Genomic DNA, 15,997 nt, shown 5'->3' on the forward strand with positions numbered 1-15,997 from the left:
GGTTGACTAAATCAGTTTAGGCTGGGTTACGTGTGACAGTTCCTGTGCATAGGGAGAGGCGATCTGCGTGTGTGGCGGATTACACTGAGACCATGGCCTATTACAATCACCAGAACCGGCCTCATGGCGTTCCTGACCAGGGCTTCCTTCTCAGTGTCTTCCAGAGGTATTGTAAATGGTTAGGTGTATACTTTATGTTGTCGTTTCCTCGTAGTGAGGTGAATGTTGTCTGAGTGATTTTTTTTTTTTAGCTAGCGTGTCTCTATTACCAAAACCTGTTTTTTGTTTGTTTTCTGAGGTATAATATATCTACACAATGATTTAAAGTGGACCTGAGATCACTATACTTCCTGAACAGCATTGTGATATCTGTAAACTGTTTCCCCCTGGATTCGCGGATCGGCCAGCCTCATATAACTGGCACGCATGTGCATATGGATGAAAGAATAACTCCCCTCTCCACATTCTGTGTGATACTTCCCCCACCTCCTAGATTGTAAGCTCTTCGAGCTAGGGCCCTCTCCTCCTCCTGTGTCACGGTCTGTATCTGTCATTTCCAACCCTAATTTAATGTACAGCGCTGCGTAATATGTAGGCGCTATATGAATCCTGTTTAATAATAATTCTATATCTGACATGGACTTGTTCGCCCAGTCTCGGGTTTTGTGGAAATCCAGATTGGCTTGGCTAGAATGTTGTACCTCCCATGCTTGTCACAGGGGTTATTTGTCTGTGGGAGTTCATTCATTCCTGACACATGAATATGCCGATTGTACACCCAGCTGCGCATGTGCCGGTCAGTCAGTATACATTATTATAATTATTATTAAACAGGATTTATATAGTGCCAACATATTATGAAGCGCTGTACATTAAATAGGGGTATACTTTAGTTAGAAGATTGCCAACAGCTAGTAAAGTTAGTTTTTTTGCCTAGGAGGACATAACATGTTCTTTTTGCATTAAAAAGCCCTGTCTGCATTATATTATTTGGCCACAGTTTTATAAAATTGTATTGTAGCTTAACCTTCCTTAGATGAAGAAGCATTAGTGTTTTTTTTTTAATTTCCCTTATTAACATGGTATTGTTACTGTCTAAGCTCACTTCTCTTCTATATCTAAGGAGGAGGCTATGGTTGCCCTAGGATAGGCTACAAATATGATCTAATATTTCCATTACATTGTACAGGGTGGACAGGGAGATTAAAAGTTTACAGAAGAATGATACGCTTGCATTTATTTAAACTTTTTTAGTTTGTTGCATAATAAGCACAAAGCACCTCCTCTTCTGTCTTTATTGCCATGGTGATAAAGGCTGGGTACACACGTGCAATTGTTCTCGTCCGATAATTGGCTCAGGGCTGATATCGGACGAGAATCTGTTGTGTGTACAGCCCTCATCATCCAAACAACCCTCCTGGCAGATCCACAGGTGATGGATGACGAACGATTGAAATGCAAGTGAAGGGGAGGGAGAGCGCAGCGGGGTGCCGCTCCTTCGCTCTCCGCCTCTCCATACAGCAGAAGGGTGCTGTATGTACAGCACTCGTTCATGCATCGTGCAGTCGTTGGAAATGATCGTAAAAGATCCTTTCCAACAACAATTAATGCATGTGTCTACATACCAAGGACTTAATGGGATACCTACATCACACATCCTAGGAGGCTCTGGCTGCTTCTTCTGCACATGGCCAATATGGTAAGGTAAGTGTGATTTTGGTTTTAGTTTGGTTCCACTTTAATTGTTAGTGCAAATAAAAAAAAAAAAAAAAAAAGCAACCAGGACAGTACCCAAGTTTTTTTTTTCAGTTTGGCTGTGCTTGTACTTTGTCACGCTTGTAGCTATGTCTTATCAGCACACCTTCACATTATTTGAGTTGTTTTATTGCATTGCACAATAGTTCTGAAGAATGTAAATGTTTTGGAAACACAGATAATCCATTACTCAAGACATGGCAACAACAATTCAGTAACTAAACCAATGGTATAGATACCCACAACTGGTGTTTGGCTGCATTGTTTTAAAGTGATGTGTCTGGTGTGCCCCACCTGACCACACACATTCTGAGTGAACTGTTGTCTAGTTTGAGCCTTTACTGTGGTAACAATAAAGAAACTTTTTTTTTATGTCTCCTGAATGACCAGATCTCATGATGATGGGTAATGTGGGAGATTTTTTTTTCTTATTTAAAGGCTGCTATTGTTGATACTTTGACATTTAACTGGTATTGTGGTAGAAACTAAAATAATCTAAACTTTTCCCCCTCCCTCTTTGACTGATGCCATGTGCTTGAGGTCCGGGGTCAGGGAGTATTGTGGTTAAAGACGGTCAGTGGATGATGGCAAAGTCAATTGGCCACACACACAAGATGGTCGTTTCCATACATTTAATGAATGTTTTATTTTTTAAGGATGCAAGCTGACACAGCGAGCACCACTAAGGGGGACTGATGTTCCTGTGCAAGTAAGTGACAATAGATATCAAATGATATCTAAGTCTGATGTTAGAGTTTAGGTCTAACGTTTTAGGGGCCAGTACAGTTTTCCTTAGATAATTCACCCACAATCCTATATGCAGCCTACTTGGTAAAATATTAATAATAATTATAATATTAATCGTAATGATCTTCAAACAGCCTTTGTTAGGAAAGTCATCACCACTGAATCTCCTTTTCACTAGTATCTGGAATCTTTACTGAAATAGGAATAGTGGTGGGGGGTGGATTCATGTAGTCACTGATTGGGCCATACTTTTAGCCATCATGTACCATGCATACAAACTGTAAACCAGCAACAATGAGTTTGCTTACATGCTGCTGCCTGCCATTTAAAATAACACTGAGTAGATAGTTGTTTTTAAGCAAAATAATACAAATTTATTATTGAAGTGACAGAACTACATAGGGATGATTAGGGTAAACCAACAGTTAATTAAGCCATTACATAGCTATTAATCTAAAAGGGTTCCTTTTATCTTTATCCAGAATATGGCAAATTTGTTAGGCTAGGCCCACGTGCAATAATTGTTGTTGGAAAGGATCTTTCAAAATACTTTCCAACGACGAACAACTGCAGGATGCATGAACGAATGCTGCACATATAGCACCATTCTGCTCTATAGAGGGGTAAGGAGAACGATGGAGCAGCACCCCACTGCACTCTCCCCCCTTCACTTGCATTATGATCGTCCTTCGTCCGTGGACCCGACAGGATGGTTGTTCGGATAATGGTTGACAAGTACTGTACACACGTCAGATTCTCATCCGATATCAGAAGAGAACTATTGCATGTGTGTACGTAGCCTTTGATGTTGTACTGTGTACAATAACAAAACTATTTGTTCTGAGTGGTTTTGAAATGGTAAAAAAAAAAACTTTTTAAGCTGATGCCAGACTCTCCAACCTTGCTCACTAAATGTCTTTTCACTAAAATACTTCTCTACTGCTGCAATCCCCTTTGCAGATCCCACTTTCAATTTTTTTTTTCACAAATGAAGCAAGATCTTGTAAGTATGGTTGGATAGTCTATTGGATGGTCTATGCCAGGGGTCGGCAACCTGTGCCTCTTCAGCCTTCTTGTTGTGGCTCCCTTTGGCCGCTGACAGATCCCAGATGGTAGATCTCCTACCTCCCGTACACACTGCGGAGGAGGGAGATTCTCCTGATGTTCTAACAACAAAAATCTACCAGGCGTGTGTACAATTGGGCATGCACAATGATGTCATCGTTAGGAAAGTTTCACAACTGTGTTTGTGTATGAATTAGGCATGTCATGGGCTGCAGCCTTACATCTCTCTGAGTACAAATCTCCTAAACAGTATGTCCTACTGACTTGAATTTTTTCAGGTTACACAGAACACTCATAGCTAGCAGTACCCAAATTTCATCTCCCCACCTTTAACAACTTTTAAAATATGGGGGTCATAATTATAAAAAATAGATAAAATTGAACATCAGGGTTGCTGTTTTAAAAGTAAGTGTGTCTAGAAGCCTGAAATAAACAAAATACAAATTATGGACCCCCGGGGTGACTTACATAGCAAGGAGATGCGAACCCCAAATTTATACCTACCTGTCACAAACATAGAAACGTCATACTACACTACCCTGTCCCCTTGAACCCCAATTTCTCTGGAACGGGGAGATGTACCAAACCAAAAATGTAGATGCAAGTGGGGGATACCTGTGACTAACACCCCCTAAAATTTCAGCATTAGGCCATTGCCAGAAAATAAAGAACTCTGCCCATCCAAAAAATCTACTGTTACACATTGCTGGAGGCTTCTAGCACCTGAACCACAATTTCTCTGTAACTGGGGGAAGGGAGGTACAGGTGAACAAAATTAGACCTGTGGCTAACACCCCCTAAAATTTAATCGCTAAGGCATCATCAGAACATAAAGAACTCCGCCCATCAAAACTACCCTGTTATCTTAGAAGCCGGAGGCTTCTAGGGGCATAGTTCAGTGTTTAATTTATTTTAAAGTAGGTCTACACATGCACACTGCACTTCTGTTTGTTGTATTCTGTTTTTGTAACAGGTAAAATTAAAAAAAAGATTAAAACTTTTAAGTTTATAAGCTTTATGTTTTGCGGCTCCAGACTATTTTTCTTTAGTGGAAGAGGGGGCAAAATGGCTCTTTTGATAGTAAATGTTGCTGACCCCTGGTCTTTGCAGTCAAACCCAAATTGTTAAAAATACTCCCAGTCTTGTCAGCATGTAACGGTCTTCCAAATGTCTTACTCCACAATATAACATGTTAGAATAGTATTCTAACTTACCTTTTTGGTTTACTTGAAATAGTCATCATAATTTTGTTCCAGAAAAGCATGGCTTTTCAGGCTGATATTTGGGTCTTAAATGTCTGCCTTGGCGAACCTGGGTACTCTGGCATTATTCAGACTTTTTAGTATCCAGATCAAAGTGGAGTAACCATGTTAAAAGTAGCTTCATGACTTTATGACTACTTTGTTCCAAATGCTGCAAAGATAATTGGAAGGTGTAAATTCTATATCAGTGGTGCCCAACCTTTTTTCATCTGGGGGCCTCTGACATTCAGGTAAAATATGCAGGCCATAATGCAAATATGCATTAAAGATGTTTAAAATTAGAATAGTTTTAATTTAAAATAAAATGAAATTGAAATGTTTCTAGTTACAATAACGTACATGCACCAAATAAAAAATATGACAAATCAAGAATTTCTGCACCCACCATTTGATGCTCCATGCTCTGTATAACCCAACATCTCTACAATAGAAAATTCTAGAGAAATGCAATTCATGTGACAGATAGCCAAGAGAGACCTGTTTTTACTTCTACATCTTCAGGTTCTTACATCTTCCCTTTCCTGACAAATTGGGGTTCACAAAAGGTAAGCGGCCAGCTCTGTGTCAGGATAGCACAGTATTACCGGTATAGAATTAGTATCTTGTGATGGTGCTGCAGCAAGAAAATTTTAGGGGGTGTTAGGCACAGGAGTCTCCGACTTATCCTACATTTTAATATACCTACAGATCCCCTTTCAGGAGAAATTGGGGTTCAAAGAATTTAAGCGGACATTGATATGTGTCGGTGCAGGAGTGATACGTTTTAGTGGGGTGGGGGGGGATAGCCACAAAATAGTCCCCCATTTATCCTAAATTTCACTTTCTCTATTTTTAAATGAGCAGAGTGCCAGATGTGGCCCACGGGCCGTAGGTTTGGCACCCTTGTTCTGTGTGGTTTCTCATTTTCATTCGGCACCTACTTGTTTGACCACTTCTGTATTTCCAACGACTCACACATTTTAAATCTAAAGCATTGCTGCCTCCTCCAATCCAAATCTAATCTAATCTGTAATCCAAACGTTAGCACACCACTTTTTCACAGTTGAGTGCAACAGGTAGTTGTCACTAAATGTTTGCAGTACACATTTATGAATTTCCTTTGGTGTTCTCTTCAAGATCAGGAACTTGAAGGAATATGATGGCTCAGAGTTCAACACTTTCCATTGACATGGTTAGGTCAAAGACCTAAAAACAAAAGTGCCACGGTCCTGCATGTTACTTTTTAATACAAACGAACACTATGCTACATTAACAAAATTAGATTCAGCCTATGGGAAGTGGGAAACTTTTTGTTTGACTTTTTCATGTTGTACGCACAATATACATTTTTGTCAAAAAACATAAAACTTTGGTTTCTATTTTTTTTTCTTACTTTTACATAAGTTTTAGTTGCCACCATCTTTGGGGAAAAAAATACCCCCAGTGGAGGGACAGTGTTAGTTAAGTATTACGTACATAAAAAATTAAACATTGTGGCTGAATATGCCATTAAAACAGTTGTTTAGTTTACATGTATTTTTTTTCTTACAGAGTGGACACTGATAGAAGTGGTATTATATCTGATACTGAACTTCAGCAAGCATTATCCAATGGTGAGAAATTGCTCCTTAAGAAGTTTTTTTACATTCTGTAGTAGATGACATAGGCTTATGTATTTTAGAAATAAGACCGAAAATGAATGCATGTAGTGTGATTGAATTTAACTATGGACTCGTGCATTATAAAATCTTTTATGGAATGCTATTTATATGGTTTGGCTACTATGAAAAACATTGGAACGTTTTGTCAAAAGCGGAACCAGCTGGTTTGCATACTTCCCAATTGGACAGACAGGGTACAGTGTCTTGAGAAAATATACATACTCTTCAGTGCTTGTCCAGTTTTGTCTCATTATAACCTTAAACAAAATTTAATTTTGGAGGGTTAGCACCATTTGATTTGCACAACATGCTTAATCCAATTTTAAAGGTTAACATTTTTTTTATTGAGACCTAATAACTAATATGGAAAGTCAGAAATCATGAATGTGTATGGGTAATAACTCCCATTTTTGCTGCAGTTATAGTTGAATGTATCTTGGGGTATGTTTATTATCTTAACGCTTCTAGCCACCATGACTCATTTTAAGTTGGATGGATTATGTTCGTGTTCAGAAGTCTTCAAGTGATGCCACAAATTCTCAGTTGGATTAGGGTCTGGGCTTTGAGTAGGCCATTCCAATAGATTTAAATGTTTCCCTTTAAATCACTCCAGTGTTGCATTAGCAGTATGTATATAGTCATTGTCCAGTCAGAAAGTAAACCTTTGTCCCATTATTTCTGGAAGCACTTGCCACTTGGGAAAACTCCAAATGTGTTTGTTTTTTGTGGCCAGTGTTCCATAAAGCCCTGCTTTGTTGAGTGTACAGCTTGTCCCATGTACAGATACTTGGTTCTTGACCTTTTGCAGCTCCTTCAGTGTTACTTTTTGGGGTTGTTGTTGCATATTTAATAATGAAGACTTACCAGGTTTAGTGGTGCTCTATTCTTTCCATTTGTAATATTTATAATGGATGCACACATAAAAGTCTGCCTTTTAAAAAAAGAGACTGTATTTTTGTTACTTAATCAAAGCAGTAAGAACTGAATATGAGCACCTGCCATGCATGTTTAAACTTGTCCAAACTTGCTTGACAAATGACAGCACTCTTTGCCGTGTAATTTGTTGTCAGTCACCGTTTAATGCAGTTATGTTTCCCCTCATGTGCTGAAATCATGTTAAAGTTTAAAAGTTAAGCAACGCGTCAATTTAAACTTTTTAGTAAAATTTCAGACCAGAGCAGAAAGAGTCCCATAATGAAATTTGGGCTGACATTCTGCAGTAATTTCAGATGGACCAGAACCTTTTTCAGGAACTCATGACAAAACCTGAATCTTCCAGTATGATCCTGAAATAAAACTGTCCATGCTACAGAAAACATCTTTATGGCCAAGAATCAAAAAAGCAAGTCTAAGCAAGTTTGAAAGTTCACATTGGCGATGAGAGCAGGACAGCAGGAGAGCAGATCCTTGAAGATAAGGTTGGGGACTTTCAAGGTCCAGAAAATATTCAGCATATTACCCCTCTTTTGTCTTCACCCCTAGCATATATTAGGTATTGGGGAGGAGATACTTTGTAGTTTCTCCAGGGTCCTTTACCGGTGGGATAACCTTTTATACTTTTATAACCCATTTCTTGAAACTTGCCTCTAATGGAGCATTTGTGGATGAGTATTTTTTTTTTCTGTTCTGCCCCTAGGCAGTGTCCCAGGTTCTCCTCCCATGCCTGGAACTAGGAAGGGGAATAGTCCTCAGAGACAGCGTTAAGTTCTGGGTAGGGGAATGACAAAGAGTGTCAGGTTGAACCTTGCCCACTGGGATCCCCAGTATTGGCAGCATGGGGGATGGAGATGCAGATAGTCATAGCATGAACTGAAATAGGGTTTTTTTTACAACCCAATCAAGGTATGGGTGCAAAATGCTGGTTGGGTCAAAGATGGTGAGCAGGGTGGGGTCAAAAAAACTGTTAGATTTTCACCCATTGTTTGTCCTCAGGGTGTCAAAACTAGTCCAGAACTCATACCGTATGTGCAGCAAGAGAGTATAGAGATCAGTTGGATACTCCCAGACCTCCATATTTTTTTGCCCTAAATAGCAGGTTGGAATACAGATGGTGTCCTTTCTTGCCCCAAATAAAGCAGGACACTTTTATGGTAACCACTGTTATGGTAGCTAGGATTGGGGAAAAATTCAGCTGGAATAATTGGGACAAATTTTTGGGAGTTGTATATCCAGATACCTAATGGTGCTTTTCTAAAAGTAGTGAGTTGTACACATAATTGAGGCAGTGAGACATTTAGGGCAGCTGATTTGGAGTAATCGATTTTAAAATTCGAAAGGGATCCATAGGGAAATCACTGGATTAATTGTCTGCGTACACAGCCACCTTCTCTTCAGTATATAGACCGTATATGTCTGGATGATACCGCACTGGAGTAAGCATTGATTCTAACGTTAGAATAAAGATGATGGGAGACAAGGGAAAATAATATGGGAGTTCCATCTGGCCTGCATGATCGCTGCCTGAAACTCTTCGGTCGTGAGGGGGGAATCTATTCGTCTCTGACTGGTAGACCAGGGAGATTTCAATTTTAGAGGTACTGTCTGATTCTATTAAGTTTCATAATATGGATCAAGCTATCCATTTTATTCTGATTAAGAGTGTATAGAAGGGAATAATATTCTTTGAATTTTGCCACACTATCCTTAACTAAAAAAAAAATCTTTGCCCCAGTGGGGAAAGATAGAAATGAGACATGTGTACGCTCCCTGAACCCTCTTAGTGCTCTGGCTAAGTGCTGTCCAGCCAGTCTTACCTCCTCAGCTGTAGAGCACGAGAGGGAAAAAAATAGGACGATTTTGGGGGTGCAGTGGGTACCCTGGTTTTCCTCTCGCTCTGTTGTGAGCATTGGGGTGGTGTGAGTTGCCCTGGCGGATCTGAGCGGAATAGCTGACGTGCACGCATATGTGCAGTCCCCTGTTTTACAGCAATTTTAATGTTAGTTGAGCAGTTTCCCATATAAAAGTGTAAAGGGAAATCAATAATGAAAAAATCTGAAAAAAAAACAAACACAGGCAAATGAAAAATAGATCTATCAATACACAAGCATTCATTATGGGGTAATATTTTTTATTATTTCTCGAGGGCTCTCGAGTTGGGATCTTGTTTCGTGTTATTCAGCCAAGTAAAGCAACCTGTTAAGGTCTTCGAAAACTTTTACCTGTAGAATAGTTTGTCTACATAGACTTGTGGGGGTGGATTTGTTTAAAATGCAAGTTATCCGGTTTGTGTGTTTTTGTTTTAAGATCATGCTGATATTTTCCCCCTTCTTTTCAAAGGTACATGGACACCTTTCAATCCTGTTACTGTTAGAGCCATTATTTGTAAGTATTCATTTAAATCAACCTCTAATGCAATCCATAGACAAAAAAGTAGGAGATGTTAAAACAACACATTTTTCTACTTAAATCAATGTATGAGGTATAGGGAAAGTGAGTATGTAAAGTTGTATGCATGTAGGATAATAGAAAATGGTCAAGCAGGAAAATAAGGGATTCTTGTACCAAGGAGGACTTATTTGGCATTCAAAAGGTGCAGCTCTTAGGAAAAATGAATCCAGTTTAAGGAAAATACAGTAATTTAATCTGCCTTAAATTACCAGGTAAGGATGTGCATTTTTTTGTACAATGTATGAATATAAAGCATATTTGTTGTTACCACATTGAGGACATGCTGCTTGAGAAGGTTTTGTTAAGAGGAACAAGAAAGGTTTGAAGGCGCATAGTACCAATGCAAAAGGTTTGTAATGAAAAACTGAACTGATTATCTATAAAAGTATATTAGGAAAATAGTCTAACATAGTAGAATGGAATATGTAGTTATGCCATTATTATTCAATCTAATATCCTGTTGTGCTGTTTTTCAGCAATGTTTGACCGTGAATGTAAAGGTGGTGTAACCTTCACTGAATTCACTGGAGTTTGGAAGTATATCACCGACTGGCAGAATATATTTCGGACCTATGACAGAGACAACTCTGGATTTATTGACAAAAATGAATTAAAGCAAGCATTATCAAATTTTGGTAATTTTTAAAAAAAAATGTTTGGCAAGTTTTAACTTGGATTTCAAAAATGTGTATTTTATGTGTCTATATTGAAAATAGTGCCCTGTTTAGGGAATCTAAATCAGTCTGAAAAATGTAGGCAACCTGAGATACAGTAGCTAAGGCAAGGTCCCTGGAAATTGGATACCCAGTACATGCCCAGCATCCTATACAATGTATTACAAGAAGAAGATTGTGAACAGGCAGGTAATTATGTTTTTTGCAGAAGGGACAGCGCCTGCTGTTCTTCAATGAACCGCTTGCTCAATCACAATTTGTTAGCATTGAACTATATTTTCACTTTGACTGTATTTTTAAAAAACTACAAATTTTAATGGGTATTTAAAATCTGATAATCCTCTGGTAAGAACAATAAGATCCTCATCTCAAATAGACACAACTGTTTACTCCCCACTTTAATGCTCTGTGACCATTCTCTGTATCTTCATTAAAAAGTTGCTAACGATGTTCCTCTGTATTTTTTATATCATTAGAGTAGTGTGTGGTGGATATCTCTATATTTTGATTGTGCCCAACTCTGGTTTATATACAGGTAGTTAAATAAGACAGAGAAAGATAGAGTTTTCGGCACAAATATAGAAAATAATAATAATAATAATAATAATTTGTAGTACAAGTTTACATACAAAATTATGAAAGAATTATATCCTTTTTACCCATAAGTCATATCATTCCCTTATGATCTCTACAGGATTTGATCAAAGAGTTACAAAAAACAATTACAACCTTTTCTCTGTATGTCACAATAGTTTCTTGCGATACATACAAAGTTTTGTTCAGGCCTGCTGTGGCACTATACAAGTTTCAGCTAATATTAAACAAATATACATCACCATACAATGGTTAAGTAGGTATGGACCCTTTCATACCAACCGTAGTACCCTACGAGTTTCACCATAGTTGGCTTCCTCAGGGGTAGTGATAGGTCAATAAAAAATTCTCTATGTATACATACAGGGTTCAGGTGATCTAAATTTACAAACATAAATGTAAGGGTTCAATACACTGCAATTTTCAACATTACAAAAATCAAATATTTCATTCAATTTTGTTCAAACAGTAGAATTATTAAAGAATAACACCAATAGTATAATAATTTAGTAAAATAGAAACAGATAAAACTGACTTTTAGAAAGATATGCTACATACAAAGATCAAATATGAGTAATGGATCAAATCATAGAATTACCAAATATATATAAAGTATAAATAAAATTATCAAACACACATAATTCAAAATATGGCTTAATCTTGGAGGGAAAATGAAGTGAACCTCAGAATAGAGATTATTTGTTGAAAAGTTCAGAGGAAATAGGATAGTGTAGTGGGATCCCCTATATAAGTATAGTCTATACAATTTAAGAATATTTTCTGTTTATATCTTTAAATGTAATCATATAATATATGTATAAGTGAGGTTAAAGAGTAAGTAGGAATTGCTGTCCTACCTGAAAATGAAGTAGACTCTATTTATATAATATAAATTATATATATAATATGATGGTGAATGGTAGCATAGGTCAATCAAATCTCAGTTTCCAGGGAAAAGATAGTAAATGATCCCTAGGAGATGCAGTCTGCAAAATAGATTTGCCATATATGCTTCCACAGTGTAGGTACTAAAAATAAAACAATATTATGTTTTTTCTATTAGGTATGGTATTCATAATCATAATGAATTGTGTTTAGTAAAGGCAGAAGTGCCCATAAATGCAATGTTCCTGGATTCAATAGAGAAAAGTTTACTAAAGTTTATAGGCATTAATATGATCTCTAGGCAGGGGGGCCTAATCTTACTAAGGCGGCCTTGCAATTGGAAACAAGATGGATTTATGAACTGAAAACGTTACAAGGGGGTTGAATACAGAAATTGACATCCATTGCTTTATTAATCAATGAATTATGACTTTGAATTTGATATTTATAATGATATTTAAATGCATATATTATGATGTTTTATAGTTTGGAATATATCAGGTTAATACCTAAAATGATAGGGCATTGTATCTAATTTACTTGTTGATTATTCTGCATTTTTTTTTATGTCAAAAATTGATTAGGATTTTGCACAGGTAATATTTAAAATAATCTGTTGTAGTTTGTTGTATCCTACTTTATTGTGATTTTTTTTTATATGTATATAATTAATTATAGGAATGGTAAATATACGGGGCGAATTGTTATTGTATAGTTTTTATGTGTATTGAATGGGTAAATATTACCTGCAGGTATACGGTATATTCAGTATAAGCAAAGGAAAATGACACCCCTACTGGTGTCTTGAGAGGAAACCTCTTGGTAGGAGTTTCCTGAATGCCTGTGATGCTAGCACTTGAATTCTTTTGGAAAAACATGGTTCCTGCTCTCCATATATGGTATCAAATTAATTGAACATGGGAACTGAATAGATAAACCAAAGGCTTGTCAAGTGGAGTGTGGCTGTCATCTGCTCTTTTTGAAGTCCTGGAGCTGTGTAGACCAGGGTTCATTAAGTGAAATGTGTGTCTGCTAGCTTCATTCATTGGAGAGGAACTGAACAGATAATAAGTCAAAAGGGGTTGCAGCCTGGAATGGAGTGTTTACTTTGTGATCTGGTGTGCAGTGTTTCTGGAGTATAAAACTGTTCCTGATTCTTTTCTTAATGAGTTCAGCTGCCATTTTGACCTAAAGACTTACCATTATTGGATTTACAGTCAGTGTGGATTTTGTTTTCTGCAATCTTACTCGAAAACTTGTATTTGTGTCCATTTAATAAATCTAATTACATTTTCTGTTCGTTCTCTTGAGCAGGCTATCGCTTGACTGATCAGTTTTATGATATTCTCATTCGGAAGTTTGACAGGCAAAAAAGAAGCCAAGTTGCTTTTGATGATTTTATTCAGTGTTGCACCGTTCTGCAGGTGAGATGTGTTGAAATACTTACTCTTAACCGGTATTTATGAAGGTTTAAAATAAGTAATGCCAGTAAATGGTAGCCTTAATTACAAATTTTAAAAAAGTAGTAACAGGCTGTTAAGCTCAAATCATTTTTCCTGAAGAAGATGAGGTCTTTGGTGCACCAGTATGCATCATGTTGGCACTACCTTACTACATAAAATAAGTATGTCATTCATTCTGAATCTTCTGAATCCTTAAAACTCAAATAGCTGTCTAAGGTCGAATCACATTTGCCTAATATTGCCTTTAAAAAAAAAACTTTAGTGCGCTAAGGTGTCTTTCTGCTTTTTTGTAAGAGAATGAGAATAGGTAAAATCAAGTTTTTTTTTTTTTATATCGTGTTTGTTATATATTCTATTACAGGAAATGGGTTGAAATATCAATGTAGAGGAAACACACTTATAGATTTTCACCTGAACAATTGTTCCCACTGAATTATTCTTACTGTATTCCTGCTCTAGTGACAAATATAACATTTTGGAGTCCTGCTCCTCTTCAGTTCCATTGATTTATTGCCACTAGGACAAATAAAGGTGGTGCATCTGCTCAGTGGGGGCACAGACAATAAAAAAGCTAACAGTGGGAAACCTCAATCCAAACCAAAAGAAAATATTTTAGCTTTAGCTATGACTTACTCTGTTGAGCAGAGAACACTCCATGGAGCTTTTCTTGAATGCACACTGCAGCCCATTCTTTTTGAAGCAGAACTAAACAAAATAGAAAAAATGTGAACAGACAGGTTTATTATCGCAAGGAACAGAGAATGTCCCTTCTGCAATAAAAACAAAATTACCTGACTGTTATTCTCAATACCAGCTTTCATGCTGTGAATGAATATTAGAAGAGGACTGAGTGGAGATGGGGGCACATTTACTGGAACAAAGACAGGTGACTGTAATTAAAATAAAAAAAAAAAAAGATCAGGCAGGTTAGCTTAATATATTGCAGAAGGGACATTTCTGTTCCCAATATTTTAATTATAAAGTTTAGTTCTGCTTTAAACGCAGTAGGCTGTGTTACTCAGAGGCAAGCGCAATGTAACAAAAAAGAAAGGCTGATGGCTATATTTTAAGTAGAATTTTGGTCTAAATCTAGTGATAGTTCTGAAGAGTGTTTATTTTTTTTCCTCTTATATCAGAGAGTACCTATTGACTTTTAATGATTGCCCATTATTTAGGTTTCCCTTTGGCAAAATCTGGGGGTCTGCAGGTGAGGAGTCTATTGGAATCTGGAAGCCCCCTTTAAAAAGATATTCTTGTCTTCACCCTAGGAAATGAGTACAGGGATACATGAAAGGGGTAAATCAATCCTAGAAATAACAAAACACAATAGAAAAATAAACTGACTTCGATACTTTGACAGTCACCTAAATGTCTGCACTGCTGCGCTGGTTCTTAGGGGCACCAGCTTTTTGCACTATTTATGATACACATAAGCCCAAGATGCATATTTGAGTTTAGGATAGCTTTAAGTACAAAATAAATACTTGTTCATCTAGCCATAAATATTTTGTTCTTCTTTGTTTCTGTACAATTAACTAAAATCAATGATTCCACCAGATTTTTGTGAACTCTGTGAACTGGAAAATACAGCCCTCCTTTTATACCAAATTGGGGGGAGGGGGAAAGAAAATGTTTAAAAGTCCTAATTAGGAGAGAAGGGTGTCAAATCTTCTCTCCCAAAGAAGCACTGTGATGAATGGGAATTGCTCCCAGAGCTTGTTATTTTCACCTGGTGCACCTGCAAATAAGGAAAAAAGCCTAAAAATAAGAAACAGATGTAGCCACTGCAATCTAAGGAATTGTAAGCTGCAACGTATTATATTTTTATTCTAGTTTTAGATAATTTATGGTTTCTTGATAGAATCTTAAATACATGCATATTTTAGAGAGATTATGATAACTGTGGTTTTTCTCTTTTGCTTTTTCAGAGACTGACCGATGTTTTCCGACGCTTCGATACGGATCAAGATGGTTGGATACAAATTTCATATGAGCAGTACCTTTCCATGGTCTTCAATGTGGTATGATGCCAAAAGGAAACATGGACTGGACCCTCAGACTGAAATAACAAATCTATACATTTACTGCATTATAGTGCCTGCTGTGGTACCATGCATTTTGATGGCTTCTACATTTTGTATAGAGTATCATTAAAAACTGTAAATTGTATATAAGAATTTATTTTTACAGTTTAGCAATACTAATCTAGCCATACTTTTCTTTATTTTTTATTATATATATATATATATATATATATATATATATATATATATATANTATATATATATATATATATATATATATATATATATATATATACACATACACATATTCCTCTATCTGGGAATATAACGTAATACCTTCAAGCGCAACTCTGGCCAAGGCATTGTTAGGTTTTTACTGTGATCTATTACCTCGTTGGAGATATTTTTCCTGACTTCCTGTTAGGACGGGATATAATGGGAAATATCTCTAGTGGGGACATAGTCTACCACAGAACCTTTTGGAAATTGGCATGTTAGTGT

The 15,997-nt window shown here is 36.9% G+C and overlaps 1 protein-coding gene across 2 annotated transcripts; it reads left to right on the forward strand.

The window, feature by feature from the left end:
* The first annotated feature begins 1 nt into the window (after position 1).
* On the forward strand, positions 2 to 15,649 carry PDCD6 (programmed cell death 6). 2 transcript variants are annotated; one of them, XM_072411939.1, is made up of 6 exons: positions 2 to 166; positions 6,360 to 6,421; positions 9,746 to 9,790; positions 10,333 to 10,491; positions 13,324 to 13,433; positions 15,401 to 15,649. In XM_072411939.1, the coding sequence occupies exons 1-6, from the start codon at positions 93 to 95 to the stop codon at positions 15,497 to 15,499; spliced, it is 549 nt and encodes a 182-aa protein (XP_072268040.1). In that variant the 5' UTR covers positions 2 to 92; the 3' UTR covers positions 15,500 to 15,649. The 2 variants fall into 2 exon arrangements, with proteins under 2 accessions (XP_072268040.1, XP_072268041.1); XM_072411940.1 differs by lacking the exon at positions 2 to 166 and adding an exon at positions 233 to 2,464.
* The last annotated feature ends 348 nt before the right edge of the window (positions 15,650 to 15,997 follow it).

Source organism: Pyxicephalus adspersus, chromosome 5, assembly GCF_032062135.1.
Source record: "Pyxicephalus adspersus chromosome 5, UCB_Pads_2.0, whole genome shotgun sequence".
NCBI classification, from domain to species: domain Eukaryota; kingdom Metazoa; phylum Chordata; class Amphibia; order Anura; family Pyxicephalidae; genus Pyxicephalus; species Pyxicephalus adspersus.